The sequence below is a fragment of the Octopus sinensis genome, linkage group LG18 (assembly GCF_006345805.1).
Source record: "Octopus sinensis linkage group LG18, ASM634580v1, whole genome shotgun sequence".
In the NCBI taxonomy this organism is placed as follows: domain Eukaryota; kingdom Metazoa; phylum Mollusca; class Cephalopoda; order Octopoda; family Octopodidae; genus Octopus; species Octopus sinensis.
Genome location: NC_043014.1, coordinates 38,325,505 through 38,339,758, shown reverse-complemented (window position 1 = coordinate 38,339,758; position 14,254 = coordinate 38,325,505). Strand labels below are relative to the sequence as shown.

Genomic DNA, 14,254 nt, shown 5'->3' with positions numbered 1-14,254 from the left:
AAGGTGCTACTTCGCACGATCAGCAAGTGGCAAAAGAAGGCATCACCAAATTGCTGCAGAATAATAATAAGAGAGCAAGCCGGTCATCTTTGAATATTTTCGCGATTCTTCTTCACCCATTTTCTTCAGACACACATTCTTTCTTTCGCTCTCTATCCTTAATAATTAACACACACAAACACATATTTATATAATGCCTGCCAAGAACTCAATTGATGAAGAAGCAACAATGGTAGCTGAACAGACCACTACTGCTATCCCCCGACCTGTGATTCATAATCACAGACATAACCTTCGCCACAGGTTCGAAATGCTGGAAACGATAGGAGAAGGTACTTATGGTAAAGTGAAGCTGGCTATAGAAAAAAGCACTGGTGAAAAGGTTTGTAATTTAACTATTTTATTGTACTTCTCCGATTTTCGTCATCCTCATTTTTATTTAATTATACTATTATTATTTTTTTCTTTGTTACTCTTCTAAGAATTCTTCCACCCAAATTCAGCTTTGAAAATTATTTTTTCTATTCTGCTAAGAAGCCTGTAGTTCCTTTTTAAAGTAAAATATAAGATTTACTGATTTATAACAGATCAAGCTATTTATTAATACGGTTCGAAGTAGTTTTAGCAAGCTGCGGTTACGGACAATGTCCATTATCTTCCATCTCTATCTCATTTTCATCGATATCAGCTTTTAGCTATATCACATTAAATTTATTCAGCAAGAAAAAAAAACAGGTTTAAAAAAAAAGCATTAAATAGATGAGAGCTCGGCTTTATTTCTTAGCTGCAATATTTGTTAACGTTCTTTTCTTTGCTACCGACCATCAGATACATGTGCGCACACACACTCACTCGTATATATACATATATGTACATAGTAGAGTAGGTACGAACTAAACTTAGTACTAAACATCTATCTAACTAGTGCTCCACTCTGAACTCACTGATTTGACTGTGTGCAGGAAATATATAGCCCTTTGATAAATCTGGATCGGAAAAGCATCTTATTGAAGTATTTTTTTACGGAAATGTATTCATCTGACGAACGTCTAGACTCCAGACAAACATGACTACTTCTCCCTCTTTCTCTCTCTCTCTACTCGCGCACACATATACATATTTGTGCATGAATATGAACTGCAAAAGAATAGATTTAATTTAATTTTCGTCTTTATTTTTGCGGATAAATACGCAAGATATTTTTACACGTATGTCTAATGAAAAGATTCGTCTATGATAAATACATTTTAACAGGAAAAAATAATTGAAATACACACACACAGACACACACGTACTCTGTTCCGTTTGATCATATCCACGTTGTTAATGAGATAAAATTGTATTACACAAGTTAATTACAATTTAACTTGAGAAAATTTTCAATCGTACGTAACTTGGTTGGTACTACAAGCGAACAGTGGTCCTCGCTAGCTAGTTGTAAGTAGTCGATCCTACAATTTTTAAAACTAAGTAAATAAATTATTTTTATAAACAATCTAGGGTTAGGGTTAAAAAATTAGGGTTTAGGTTTAGAGTTAAAAAGTCATTGTAGGATCGACTACTTACGACTAGCTAGCTAGCGCAGATGCGCGAGTGCGCACACCGGGACCACTGTTCGCTAGTAGTACCACTTGGTTATGGTGTTCATAAAGTTTATTTTAGTTTCGTTTGATTTGTGTCGTTTATTCGCTTTAATATTTAAAAATCTCTCAGTCAAAAACCGTCGTTCACTTGTAAAAAACAAACAAACCAAAACTAGAAAAAGTAGTTGTCGATATGTTGGTGATTACTATATTAATGCAGAACAAGCTTGTACGAAGTCGCTTGTAATAACTTTGTACTTACAAAACCTGGAAACCGTTCATTCATTAAGCTAGTCATTCATTCATAATATCTCCTGTTGCCTGAGGGCCCGACCGGGCTATCTCGTAATAAGCCCCTTTTCCACAAGCATAACATCCACTCACTTCCTTGTCACCCAATTAACTGACAGCTCCTTTCCGTCTCTAAGATCACTTCTCATATATATATATATATATATATATCTATATATATATATTATATATATTATATATATATTTTTGTATATGTATGTATTTATATATGTCCCGTTTTAGAGTAGGAGAAATAGCTAACGTTTTTTGGCTGCTATTTCTAAACTTCGGTATGTGGTAAAGCAAAACTTTGCTGAACCCTAAATTATTAAGTATTACTTAAGTTTACCATGAAATGGTCCTTTTTTCATGCCGAATTCTACTTGGTGAAATTATTGATTACTTCTTATTTAATTAATTTTACCCTTTGTTATTATGTATGTATATATATATATAATATATATATATATGTATATGTATATTATTCAAAGGAATTCCAACTGTTTTTTTAAATGTTTTATTTATAATATTAATATAGAATATATAGTATATATAGTAAAATGAAATGAAGTATTGATTGTCTTATTGAATATAAAATATTCAGGGACTAGTATACTTTCTTGCATTAAAGCAGTCTTCAAGGTCCCAGGTTGTGACAGGAGTGTTGGTTTATTTTTTACTAGATAGCGGATATTTATATATATATATATATGTACACACACACACACATAAATCTGGAGTTTTGTTTTTACTAGATAGCGAAAGTTTCTCTTCTTTAAAAATATTTTCATTAGGTTGCAAGCTTTATTTTTTCCCCTAACACACATCCATCCATCCATTCATATTTTTCTCTCTCTCTCTCCCTTTTTTTCACACACACAAACACGTATAACATAAAAGAGGTTCACATTTATAAGTCATTTCTATTTCCCTTTTTCTTCCTTCGCCATCATCATCAAGCTAGTTTACTTGTTATCTCCAGCTGCCCCCCTCACACACACACACACTATATATGTTTATATTGTGTGTTGGTGAGTGAGTGAACGAACGTCTGTGTCTTGTCTGTCTGTCTTGTGTGATTTGACTGATACTATTACATGGTAAGGACTATCAAGTAAGACCTAATTCGTTTAGATAATGATAATATTTATTGTAGGGTTAATAACAGTACTTAGACTCGTACTACAGACAGTGTCAATAATTATTTAGTACTTGCAGAGTTGACAGCAAGATATAAAGTGAGTCACCCCGAGAGACCTTAGTGAATGAATTTTTCTACCGATCGAGTTACCGTTAATTGATTATATATATATATATATATATGCTTGTTGCATCCTCTAAAGTTGTTTCAGCTTTTGTTTCCTGGATTTGTTTGAGGAAAGCATAAACACCAGGGCATTCGTTTCCTCGTCTCATTTCAAGATAAATTTTCTGCGTGTGTAAAGAGGTTAGGGGGAAATAATTGCAAAGGTATGAGCTTGAATCCCTACTGGAGAAAGATGGAAATTGATTGTATTTGTCGTCTTCCTAGAGAGCAATAAATACGGGTATTTGTAGCAACTTCAATTCATTTTTAGCGAATATACCTCATTCTTTGAAATACTCATTGAGTCAACCTAACGAGATGACTTTTCACAGTGATTTTGGAATTGTAACTAGTTTGTCGGAGGAAGTTACTCAACGGAAAATTCCTCCGACAAATATTCCATATGTGAATGAAATTATAATAGAAAGAGGATTCTCGCCTTTCTGAGTTCAAATCTCATCAAAATTGACTTGTTGCATTTCAGACAATGGGGGTTGCGTCATTCAAACTAACCACGATGTTCTCTAAGAGGTTTTGATGATGGTTAGGTTTTGTATAAACCTAGCCATCATCAATTGCTTGCTAACGTTTTTAGAAAGGACGAGATGTTATGTCTAGTCAATAGAAATCAATAATTAATAGACAAGAGAAGGCGGCGAGCTCAGCGGAATCGATAGCTCGTCGGTCAAAATCTTTAGCGACATTTCATCTGAGTTCAAATGCCTCCGGGTTCGACTTTGTCTTTCATCCTTTCGAGGTCGATAAAATAAGTACTGGCCAGCCTTGCTTATACGGACCTATGATCAATCATCGTCATTTTAAAGACTTCTAAGACTACACTATCTAAAGTACCCTTTACCTTTTCTTAACCAGTAGCGTACAATTTTAAGGAATTTGATAGGTACTTTTAGCAGTTTTGGGACTTCAACATTAGCTGGGAGCCTCTCGGCAATGTCTTTACTAAAAAAAAATATATATATATTGGAACGATGTGCTCCTTGTGAAAGGAGTCCGCAACGCTGTTCCAGTTCCTATTCGAATCTACTTTCATTTCTAATCATAAGATACTTCGGGCCTTACGTGGTAAGGAAACAAACCAGTTTTGCTTTCCTTTATTATTAAGAAAAGATTAATTTCAATATTGAAAACTAGTTTAGTTTCTTTCCAATCGTTTTCTCTTTGATTTAAAATAATTTCAAATTGATAAACAGATTTATTTCATTTGACGTTAAAGAATTAAAGATCAAACTTCTTTATGGTAATTCAAACCCAAAGCCCCCGCCAAACATAGTAAAAAAACCATCTGGGTTTCACATCATGTACACGTTAAGCGTGATGTATGTTGATGAAAATATCCTTGAAGACTTCCTTAATTTAAAATTTATTACTTAGATAACTTAGATATGCTTCGGCCAAAGATTGGCCCAGGCCATGTCTAACTTGGATCTATTAAGTCCTCTGATAGGATCTGTCAAGTCATTTTTTAAATCAAGTTTTGTGGTATCATGGCCCGTTCAAGTAGGGAGATGTTCTTGACTGAAATGTAGCCAGGTATAGGTGGCTTATCTGATATCTCTTGAAGACATTTATCCAGATTTCGTTTGAAGATGATGAGATTTTTTTCCTTGATTTTGTTTTGGTATAATGTTTAATAGAGCAGGGCCTATTGAAGAAAACAAATTACGTTACAGTGAATTCGTGTGTTGTGGGTCTGAATTGTGCAGAGGGCGTATGGGAGGTGACCCCCAGCCTTGGATGATTTCTGACTCTGATGTTCAGGTCGTTTGGGCAATGCTGGTGGTATATTGCCCACTTTCTGCAAGTGATGTTGCGCTCGCAACGGCGCTGGAATAAAAAAAATCTTTAAAAAAGGTAGACAGAGAAATTATGGAAGGAAGTTTTTGTAGTGAGCGCTTTTCCTTATTTTCTGGTCAATAAAGTATTATAATTAATACTGAGGCAGCGAGATGGCCGAAACGTAAGTGCGTCGGACAAAATACTTAGCGTTTCTTTCGATTCGTTAAGTTATCTTTTGTCCCTTTGGAAATGCCTATTTAGTTATTTTTAGCACATTTCACGACCACCTCATATCCTCCTCATTTGTCTGTCAGTCTGACAGATTGATGTTTTTCAATATCTTTCTCCCCATAAACACAGAATTTAAAAAAAAAAAATCGGACTGTCCCGAGAAAAATTCGAAAAATTAACTGATTTTTTGTTTTAATTTAAAAAATTTTACTTTTTCGTAGTCATCTGAATTCCCGTGTGTAGAATATAAATTCGCAAAATCTTTCCCAGAATTCAAAAAATATTAATAATAATAATAATAATAAAGAAGTTATGGGGGTGGGTTATATGGCGTGCTTAAAGCAGAATTCTGCCGAAATAAGTACCAGTTGAACAGTGCGTCTATGTAGTCGACTTACCCTCTACACTAAAATTACTGGCTTTGTGCCAAAATTTGAAACAATCATTATTATCATGTTAAATTATAAGTACCTATCTTGTGTCTTGATATCATTTTACGTTGAAAATCTTGGCTAATGCATTTAATTTATTTACTATTGTTGGCTAGATCGATAATACCTGAAAACGTTCGGACAACGTAGCGCTAGAAACTTACACACATACACACCTAACAAGCACGCGGCTTAGGTTTCTTTGTTTTAAATTTCAGTTTCTTGTTGCATAGTATTTTTTGTTTGCTTGCTATTTTCCTGTTGCTTTTTGCTTATTTTTATATCAATCACATTACACTTGCCTAGCTTTGGCCAGCAACCAACTATTCATCACCATCATCATTATTACTTACTACTTACTAGAGAGGTCTGCGTAACTTGTTTGTCCCTGGGCAAGTTAATTAAATAAACTTGCCAAAAGACTTCATGCCTAATTAAGAAGAACTCATTAGTTGCTTAGGTAGTTTATTATTTTGTTACTTTATTTATTTTTCTCTTAACTGTTAATTTTTTTTTCTTCTGACGACAATAACCCATTTCCATCTGTTAGACACACGACAGGACAGACTCAAGAAACTTGCCAAGCTTCTGTTCATTGTTTCGTCATATCTATTTTTCACTCCTTCGTCGCATTCTTTTTTTTTTTTTTTAAATATTATTATTCTGGGTTTTTTTTCTTTTTCTCTTACTGTCATGGATATTTCACGACGGTTCAAGCTTTGCAATTTCTGTCCACTTGCTACTTTTCCCCATTGTTTTCGTTGTTATTTGTTTAAATTTCATTGGTGGTGAGATGGCGGTTGTGGAGGGGAAGAAAGTTTTTAACATACAAACTTTTGCCCTAGACTGCTTTCCTTCAATTTCAGTTTGCATTTTTGGTCGAGTGACACAATACGGTAGGAGAGGGAGGTCAGGAATGAACAGTGTTTTTATTAAGATTACTTTTGTTGCTTAGTCTCAAGTTGGCCCAGATAGGCAGACATATGCATATGATTAAAGGTTTTCAAGTCGTAACCAACCACCCTCGCCTTTTTTTTAAAAAAAGATATTGTACATCTAGGACTACGTTATCAATTGTGTTGTCTTTTTGAAGACAATAGGATGTGATTTAAGTGAGATTTGGCTTCCATTTCTAGCAGATGGAGCAATTGCAAAAAGGTTCTTTGTTGACTTGATATTGTTGTGTTGTTGGGAGATGTTATTTGTGTTTAAACCCATGTCAACCCCGACTAAGCAGATTTATTCTAAAGACATTCAAATACTGACCGTCTAGTCTGTTTCCAGGTATCATGTACCAATGATTACATGAACCGGTGTCTTTTTCTTTGTTTGGGGTTGGTTTGACTGCTTTCTCTAACACTTCGCGCGACTATATATATATATATATATATACATATATATATATATTATATATATATATATATATATGTCCTGTTATTATTTATTTTATTGTATTTTTGTATTTATATTCGTGTAACATCGTGTGTTTTCCGTCTTTGTTTTCGTATACATTCGATGCTTTTTTCCAAGGAATCGAATGCTCTTAGCTTAGTTTTTCCTTGGGGCTGGCCAGATTGGAGCAATCTCAAGATTAATCTGCCGAAATTGCGAGGATGATCCGGTTTTTGACTGAGGATAAAAGGCTTCGAATGACCCGTCCTTGTTTTTTGTATCGTCTATCTGGATGTTTTGTTGTCCCTTTTTGTATCACCTAGTTGTCCGGATGTTTTGCGTTCTTGCCCCATTTTGTATTATATATATATATGTACACACTACTTTGTTGCCTCGTTAATGCAGATAAGATGATATAATGGTAAATGTTCCTACAATATACGAAAGTAACTGACACGTCTGCCTTGCACTTTCATTATTTCATCGATTTCTTTTGATTATACACTGCAGACAATACTAATATTTATGGTCAATATTTATTATTTGTTAATCACCCATTTTAGAAAGTATTAAAGGGAAAAGTCAATACCGATAGTGTATGAATTCTGAACGGTAAAAAACATTGAACTGTATCATTCTTTCGTTGCCTTCATGCCATTGAAGTTCAGAAGTCGGGGGGGGGGGTCTTTAAAGATGGAAAATTGAAATAAGCTTCAAGAGCTATCATTTACCTTATGGAGAAGAAAATGGTACGGAACTGATTAAATAAAAATTTGAAAAGAAAAATTTCTTTTACAATCATAATTCTCGTTGTACGAAACAGAAATAGCAAAAACTTCCTTGTTCTTCCCCATGAATAAGATGGCTGAAACTGAAGTGTTACCTTTTTGTTTCGGTCAATTCACCTTAATTATGATAACTTCTAACGTTGTGTACCAGCTACAAACATTAAAGGAAGTGTTTAGTCAACTTAAACCATTTATACACACATACACTGATCACAACACTTGACTGATGCTTATTTTATCAATCCCAAGGGTATTTCAACTAGGCGGTGTAACTAATCTGCAAGATATTGTGCCTCGTTTTTTACTATCTCTGCTAATCTTCCTCAAACTCCCGTCTCAGTCATATCTGCAAAGGCAGAAGATTGGTTATGTCAACCACATCTTTATCAACAAAGACAGCATAACGTATTTCTTCCGTTTGTGTTTAGATTTATTTTACTCCATAAGTATAAGCTTCAGATATCTAGGAGACGATCAATTTTACACACACACACACACACACACACACACACATATACACCTTGCATATTGAAACCGTATGCAACAACAGTTGGGCATTTAAATACTCGGTATTATACGATTGTCTGCGAAAATTATGACAAAATGTGACTGAAGTTTTCTTCTTTAGATGTTCTAAAAGCTATTCGGATGCATTTCTTTCGAACAGACCACATCAACCATCTGTAAAAGTCTTAGAACGGAAATAAAGAAAAAAAACCATCGAAGTCTTGATTATATTAGAGTTGATGAATTAAATACTAGAACATTCAGATCTGACGTTTGTGTTCCAGCATGGCCTTAGCCGTGCTGGCTACAAAGCAAAAGTACTATGGCATATTTGTGTATGTGTATGATGTTCAGCTATATTTTAAGGTGATTTAAACGTCCACAAACAATCTAATGCGTCGAGAAGCTTTAAAAGCACAAAGGACCCTTACCTAACGTAACTGATACCAGAACAATAAACCCCCTACTGAGTACTGTTAGCACTTCAGTTTAACCTAAATCCATAACAGAGTCTAACAGCTATAACCAAAGAATTAAAATCAAAATCCCCGAAACTTTTATCAGCATAAATCGCTCACGTTAAAATATATAGAAAAGCGAAAACCAAGCGACAAAGACGCTGACAGCACAGTACAGGTATATATATCGCATGATGTATGTTAAATGCTTTGTACTCTAGTAGACCATATAATTACAGAGCGTGGCTGCCCCTTATGTCTATATATATATATATATATATATACCATACACACACGCATATATATACACTCGTGCGCGCGCACACACATTCCTTTGTGCCCCCATATCAAGGATATCTTGAACCGGACGTCGTTACAGTGACGCCCTTTCTCTTTCAATTTCGTTCACTCACTCCTGTCTCTCGGTGACATTAGTATATATAAACCTGTTCCTGGTTTTACAAATAAAGCACACGCACGCACATACTAAAACCAGCAAAAAAATTATATATATATAATAGGTGTGCAGTCCCTCTACTCTCTTTTGATAAACGCTTACATGAGCTGACACCAGCACCTGTTCTATTAAATTTAAGAAGATTCACGTGTAATAAGTAATATACAAGCGAATTTATTATGCTCTAGATAAGTGCAAGCCAATGCAAGCAAGCACAGCTGCATGCATGAATCTACTATGCTCTTGAACATTCATGCAAACACGGGAACAGGCGCAGACACCTTTGTTTAAAACAGTGGTTCTCAACCGGGTCCCTATAAGATTTTAAGGGAATGTCCATGCAAGCAAAAATAGTAAATTAAGGACCCTCAGAAGTAACCCTTTAACGTTCAGATTACACTGTCAAATACTCTTTACTCTCTTTTACTTGTTTGTCATTTAACTGGCCATGCTGGAGCACCACCTTTAGTCGAGCAAATCAGCCCCAGGACTTATTTCGGTTGCAAGCTGGCAGAATCATTAACACGCCGGGCAAAATGCTTAGCAGTATTTCCTCTGCCGCTATGTTCTGAGTTCAAATTCCGCCAAGGTCGACTTTGCCTTTCATCCTTTCGAGGTCGATTAAATAAGTACCAGTTACGCACTGGAGTCGATATAATCGACTTAATCCATTTGTCTGTCCTTGTTTGTCCCCTCTGTATTTAGCCCCTTGTGGGTAGTAAAGAAATAGGTTTTCACATTTTTTTAGAACTTGACACTTGGGGTGATGGGGGTTGTCTGGGATGATTAGTAGTGTGTCTGAGTACCTGACACCAGAGATGTCAAGATTGAAATGTGAATCTGAAATCTGGGATGTCTACATTGAAATGTAAATACATAGTATCACATTTTCTATGTGACACCTGTTATGTCCTGAGTTAAAAGGTGGCACTCCACACCTCATTTTTATATCCAACCTTAGAAACATTAGGACATTCAGAACATCATACTTCAGTTTTACACCTGACACTAAAGACATCTTGTTAAAGTGTGATACATTATACCATAGGCACAGCATGGATGTGTGGTAAGAAGTTTGCTTTCTACCCACATGGCTCCAGGTTTAGTCCCACTGTGTGGAATCTTGTGCGAGTGTCTTCTACTATAGCCTTGGGCCAACCAAAGTCTTGTAAGCGGATTTTGTAGAGAGAAACTGAAAGAAGCCCATCATGTGTGTGTATATATATATATGTGGAGGCGCAATGGCCCAGTGGTTAGGGCAGCGGACTCGCGGTTGTAGGATCGCGGTTTCGATTCCCAGGCCGGGTGTTGTGAGTGTTTATTGAGCAAAAACACCTAAAAGCTCCACGAGGCTCCGGCAGGGGGTGGTGATCCCTGCTGTACTCTTTCACCCACTCTTTCTTCTGTTGGCCTGCTCGCTTAGCCAGCGGGGTGGCGTCATTCGAAAGCTAAAACAATGCGAACGCATTGTGACCAGCGATGTGTAACAACATCTGATGGTCTGGTCGGTCACGTGATATATCATGTGACATGATATATATATATATATATATATATACACACACACACACACACACGTGACGGGTTCACAATGAGTGGATTTGGTTTGTTTACTCACTTCTTGACCAATTTATATATATATATATATATATATATATATATATGGTAGGCTTCTTTTAGTTTCTGTCTACAATATCCATTCATAAAGCTTTGGTCAACCTGGAGCTATAGTAGAAGGCACTTACCCAAGGTGCCACACAGTGGGACTGAACCCAGAATCATGTGACTGGGAAGCAAACTTCTTACCATACAACCATTATAGCTAAGTTAATACAATTTAAGCCCTTCGGTGTGGCATTATCTCAGGCCTGTGATGCACAATTGACAACAATTGTACAACTGAATGAAACTAAGGGTCATTATTTAATTAGCGTCTGATGACTTACTAAACAAAGTGGGTTATTTTTAGTTGACTGTTGTTGAATGTAGCAAGCAGCCTGCTAAGAAATTTAATTTTAGTCACACACACACACACAAACACACACACATACACTCAACAGTGAAAGGGTTACATCAGACTTGTGCTTTAAGCCTCTTGGCCTCATTGCCATGCAGATCTGTTGTTATATAATAACATTAGAGCCAATACGTGGGCGAGATGACGTGCTTCTTTTCCTCTGTTTTTACCAAGCTGGGCATGACGTGGCAATAGCAAAGGGCGTCAGTTGGATTGTTGATTAAACATAGACAGTTAAGCAAAGATAAGCTCTTGTTGAAATTTTGTCTAATGACTAACAAAACAAAACAAATTCAGAAAAGTTTCTTTCTCCTTTTTATGTTGACTTTAAAATTATATTCCCCAGCACCTTTTATATTATTTATTGTTTTGCATTATAAGGTTCTTTTCTGCTGAGCTCTATGAACTCCCTAGTCCCTAATCTGCTGAGCACTATAAAGCTCCTAGTCTACTGAGCAGAGCACTATAAAGTCCCCAGTCTGCTAAGCAGAGCACTATGATACCCTTTGTCTGCTGAGCATTAAAAGGTCTCCATTGAGCCAATAACACTCTAATGTCCCCAGTCAGCTGAATAACTATAAAGTCCCTGGGTCTGTAATATAACCTGTTTCAAACTTCCACTTCTAAGTTCACTTCATTGGGAAAGGCATCATTGTCACGCAATACCATCTGTTACTCCTTATCAGTTGAAGTCTTTGTATGTATCGTTTAGCATTCGTTTTCCATACTCTCTCTCACACACACACACACACATATATATATATGCATACATATATATGTCAATATGGGAAACAGACACAAATTGATGATGGTATATATCATCCTCACCATCACCATCATTTAATATCTGCTTTCCATGCTCCCAAGGGTTGGACAGTCTGATGGCCTGGCAAGCTGCAGAGCTGTGTCAGGACCCAATGTCAAACTTTTCTTTGGTTGGGTGCTTCCCCCCCCCCCGCGCCATGATTTCAACACTAATATGGTTACCAAGTAACTTGCATGACAAAGTAAATAAAGGAAAAAGGAAAAATCCCTCTTAACTGAAAGTGGGTGTATTTGGGAGAGGGGGGCAGCTTTATGCAAGGTGTTGAAGGTAAAGTATGAGAGAGGGGACATCAGACAAAACACACACATATTTAAAAAAAATTTTCAGGAGTGGCTCAGTCCCACTGCATGACACCTTGGGCAAGTGTCTTCTACTATAGCCGCAGGCCAACCAAAGCCTTGTGAGTGGATTTGATAGATGGAAACTGAAAGAAGCCCATCGTATATATATGTATATATATATATATGTATATATATATATATATGTGTGTGTGTGTCTGTGTTTGTCGCTCCAACATCTCTTGATAACCAATGCTAGTGTGTTTACGTCACCGTCACTTAGCGGTTTGGCAAAAGAGACCAATAGAATAAGTACTAGGCTTACAAAGAATAAGTCCTGGGGTCGATTTGCTCGACTAAAGGCGGTGCTCCAGCATGGCCACAGTCAAATGACTGAAACAAGTAAAAAAAGAATAAGAGTATTATTAATAATGATTTAGAATTTTAGCACAAGGCCAGCAATTTCAGGAGATAGAATGCCACTAACCATTTCGTCCGGTGTGCTAATGAAAAGAACCTGTGAGCTTACCTTTTTTTTTTTTCCCCAATTATTAATGATACTTGTCAGCACTGAGCAGTAACCTTACTTTGATAACAGATTCTCTTTACTTGTATTGCTGGTGCCTTTGGAAAAGGGTTAATTTGCCACAAAATCACATTTACCTAGATGTCCGAAATGGGATTGATATACGAGATAGAAAGAAGTAGGCCAAAGAAGACCTGAAATAATTAAGGCAGTTAGATATGGACTTTAAAAGGTTAGACGTCACCGACATGATCCACGACTGTGAAATGATGCTGTCAGCAAGGAATAGTTTCCGTGAACTACTGATGGTGATGCTGATGACGATGATGATGGTTCTAAGTACGTCACTACACAGCAAGCAGACATATGTAAATTCTCTAGAGCTTTTTCCTGAATATGCTCTTTGCAAACTTGTGTATGTGCGTGCGTGTATGTATGTATGTATATATGTACATATATGTTGTCGGCCCTGTTTAGATACTTTCATGCTAGCAGGCAGGCCACTCGCTTGCTAAGTAAATAGAACAGCAAAAGACACTTGCTACTGTTTGTAATAAGAGAATTTGCAGCCTGCTGCATACTGGTTTAGTTAGTTAGTGAGAGAGAGCGAAAGGGAGAGAGAGAGAGCTTGTTGAGTCCCATGTTTGATTGGTTCTTGGTAGACACTCAACAGCAGTACTTATTTGCCTTTCCCAACTGAATGAAATAAGCATGTCTTTGCTTATAACGGTTTTTATTTTATTTATTTTTGGCTTGCTTCCTTCCTGCCTAAAATTTAGTATTTAGATTTATTATGTTTTTTTTTTTCCTCTTTTACTTTTATCATAATAATGGCTTGTGTTTGTAATGTATGTCTGGTTGGTGTTGGTTGTTGCTTCTCTAAACATCAATACCATTTTTTTTTTTCTTATTTTCACCTCCTCAAAGCATGTGATCTTAAGGATCGCCTTTTTTTTTTTTTGCTTTTATTCATCTAGTTATTTGTTTTATCTTCTTTTAAGGCACCAGAGCCAATTTGAAGAGGTACCCACAACCAGATCTAATATAGACTTTTGTTTTCTTGTTCCATTCTTGCTCTCAAAATCTACTCAGTCCACCTAAGATCCGCTTCCCCCTCCCCACCAACAGTCATACTACATCTCTGCTTGGCCCTCGGCACCACCACCACCACCACAACCACCACCATCGGGTCGTTGATCTGTTTTTGAGCTAAGATTTATACATTCAGTCCATGCTCTTAATTTCAAGCAGGTTCTCCTTTGGCTTGCAGGAAGTGAAGGGAGAGTGGGTGGATATCGGTTAGATCTCAGGATAAGGTAAATAAATATACAAGGTCAGGTTCATGATGACATTAGTCGTTACCCCC

General features: G+C 36.4%; 1 protein-coding gene across 2 annotated transcripts in view; it reads left to right on the top strand.

The window, feature by feature from the left end:
- LOC115221509 (NUAK family SNF1-like kinase 1) overlaps window positions 1–14,254 on the top strand; it is a 74,702-nt gene that overhangs the window by 2,533 nt on the left and 57,915 nt on the right. Inside the window, exon 2 of one of the 2 annotated variants that reach the window (XM_029791708.2) lies at window positions 72–382. In XM_029791708.2, coding sequence (XP_029647568.1) covers window positions 194–382 — 189 coding nt within the window. In that variant the 5' untranslated portion in view covers window positions 72–193. Of the gene's footprint in view, window positions 383–14,254 lie in introns of both variants that reach the window. The other variant, XM_029791709.2, reaches the window with a different exon arrangement.